General features: G+C 43.1%; 1 protein-coding gene across 2 annotated transcripts in view; it reads left to right on the top strand.

Moving 5' to 3' along the window:
* The window catches only part of ky (kyphoscoliosis peptidase), a 12,285-nt gene that overhangs the window by 2,456 nt on the left and 6,786 nt on the right, over positions 1-3,043 (top strand). The window contains exon 2 of one of the 2 annotated variants that reach the window (XM_032511956.1): positions 178-781. In XM_032511956.1, coding sequence (XP_032367847.1) covers positions 203-781 — 579 coding nt within the window. In that variant the 5' untranslated portion in view covers positions 178-202. The remainder of the gene's footprint in view (positions 1-177; positions 782-3,043) is intronic. The other variant, XM_032511957.1, reaches the window with a different exon arrangement.

Raw genomic sequence — 3,043 nt, forward strand, 5'->3', positions numbered from 1 at the left:
CCCCCCCCCCCCCCCCCAATGTTGAAACAAAACTTGTGTTGTTTTCGTTGCGTGTGTCTCATTGTAACCTATTGAATGAGGTACTGAAGCCCTACCTACTCACAGGACTAAAAATACTGGCTAAAAATAACTAAGAAAATGGCTGCTGTCTTTTGAATAGTATCTCCCTTCTCTTTGGTCAGGACGCCATGCTTCCAGCATAATGTCAGCTACAGTTGCAACTCAGAAGTTCTCTTTCCCCTTCTCCTGTGCTGGTGCTGCCCGCCTCTCTCAGCCAGACGAGGGGACCCAGAAGGGATGCGTCCAGGTGAAGGCCCTGGAGCTTCATGACCTCCAGGTGAACCCAATCTTGAGCGAAGCGAGCCCTGCTGCTGTTGTAGGAGCTCTGGTTCAGAAGGAGAACCATGCCCAGGAGAGTCCAAAGCCTCCTCCTGCGGGGTACACGGCAGCTGCCCGGGTCCTGCAGGTCAGGTCTGCTCAGGCTGTGGTCCCCAGGCAGAGTGTAGTTGAGAAACTGACCGTTGAAAGTGAAGATCAGCGTCCCGCGGCAAAGAGACAGCTGTCGTCTGAGAGCGCAGCCAGGACCATCACCGTGGTGAAGAAGAGTGCAGTGAGGAAGGACGCGGAGGAACACAGGGACCTGAAACCCAAAGCACACCTAGGGAAGAGCGTGTCGCCGCACCCTGTGGCGGTAGGGAAGAGGAGGCGTCGAAAGGACCTCTTTACCAACACCGAGGTCTTCCACAGGGTCGATTCCCATGTCATCAGGACAGGAGCAGAGGTGACGACACACATACAGCAAAACATCAGTGCCCCCCCCTCAGTGTACTGCAAATCTGGCGGCCCAACGGGTCTATGTTGCCCCCCTCAGGCCTAAGTCACTGGGATTTGTTTTGTAATATACTTTTTAGACTATACACTACTACAGGAAAGTTAGACAATGTCAGATTTTCGAATCTCCAATTAGCTTTTAACACTGACTAAATGTACGGCCCAATGGAATCTGTCTCACAGCTTCTCAATTCTGCGATTCCGCTCATGAATTCTGACATCACAGAATGTTTTGGGCTCTTTTTGGCAACAAAAAAAAAAGACACTTGCCACTGGGCTAAACAACCTTTCTGGGGAAAACCCTGATCCTGGAATAACATAATATTAGGGCTGGGCATTGTTCAAAAATACTGGTACCGATACCAATATCGTGACTTCAATACCTGTTCCTATCCTTTTGAATACCAATTTTATATCCCAAAAAAAGAGTTTTTTCCAGCCTGCATATATGACATGTAATGTTAAATAGCCAATCAGCAGCATTACAAGATCTTGGTAAAAGAATGCTGTGTTCTTATTGGCTTTCTGATGAGATTTACTCCTTAGGTATTGAAATGAGGTATTAATACTCAATACTTATAATGATTGAACTCGGTACCCAGCCCTACATAACATAGGACATGCTCATATTTTTACTGTTGCCAGCCAAAGTGCATATCTACTCACCATTCAATTGGTAAAAACTGAATCTAACATCAGAATCTAACAATGACTAACATCAGTCCATGCTTCATCTGCTAAGCTACACAGGACAACAAATCTAGCGCATCCATACTTAACCCTTGTGTTGTCTTCCCATCGACCATGAGAACTGCAACTTTTAGTTTTTCTAGGTCAGAATTTCAAATTCAAATGATTTTTATTTTTTAATTTTTTTTACTTTTCGACACTTGATCGACACTTCTGCCGCGTTTCCCCACGTTTTTGTCACTTTTATCAATGCTGTTTTTACGTTTCCCAACGTTTTATTCACTTTTTTCCCTACTTTTGTTGATTTATTTTTCTTCAAATGCTATAAAATTGAATAAACACCCTAATTCAATGAAAGTAGTGAACTGATCATTTATCTGAATTGCGAGTAGCGTTTTATGGAACCATCCACGTTATTTCTGATATATAAACATTTCGAAAATGGGTCAAATTTGACCCAAGGACGACAGGAGAGTTAAATAAAAAAGGACCAAAGCTAACTAAGAACACCAAAAAAACACAAAGACAAAACAGATATGGGTGTTTGTGTCCCTGAGCTCTGCAAGACTAAGCATTGAGGAATGAGAACATCTTCTGATTTACTGCAGTTAATACCACAGCTCTCAGGCCCGTCCTTGAGCTTGGATGAGTAACCGGGTTTGTTCAATGCACTGAATGACACGGGAAAATAGGATGACGCAGTATGATGAGAAAAACACTTGAATGAAATGTTTTGATGCCGGCATAGTGAAAATACAAAGACTTCATCTTTGGATACATATACAGTACATACATATATTTATATACACAGTAAATATATCACTATTTACATTGTAGATTATCACTGAAGGCATCAAAACTATGAATGAACACATGTTGAATTATGTACATAACAAAAAAGTGTGAAATAACTGAAAACATGTCTAATATTCTAGTTTCTCCAAAGTAGCCACCCTTTGCTTTTTTGATAGTGCTGCAAATCCTTGGTGTTCCCTCAATGAGCTTCATGAGATAGTCCCCTGAAATGGTTTTTACTTCACAGGTGGGCCTCGTCTGCAGAAGTCAGGTTGATACACAGCCGAGAGCCCTATTGGACAACTGTTAGAATTTCCTTACTTTTAGAAATGACGGTCAGTCAATCCAGAAAATTGTGAAAACTTTGAATGTGTCCCCAAGTGCAGTCGCAAAAACCATCAAGCGCTACAACGAAACTGGCTCACATGAGGACCGTCCCAGGAAAGGAAGACCAAGAGTCACCTCTGCTGCTGAGGATAAGTTCATCTGAGTCACCAGCCTCAGAAATCGCAAGTTAACAGCAGCTAAGGTTAGAGACCAGATGAATACAACACAGAGTTCTAGCAGCAGACACATCTCTAGAACAACTGTTAAGAGGAGACTGTGCGATTCAGGCCTTCATGGTCAAATAGCAGCTAGGACACCACTGCTAAGGAGAAGCAACAAGTAGAAGGGACTTGTTTGGGCCAAGAAACACAGGGAATGGACATTAGACCAGTGGAAATCT

Source organism: Etheostoma spectabile, unplaced genomic scaffold (genome assembly GCF_008692095.1).
Source record: "Etheostoma spectabile isolate EspeVRDwgs_2016 unplaced genomic scaffold, UIUC_Espe_1.0 scaffold58, whole genome shotgun sequence".
In the NCBI taxonomy this organism is placed as follows: Eukaryota; Metazoa; Chordata; class Actinopteri; order Perciformes; family Percidae; genus Etheostoma; species Etheostoma spectabile.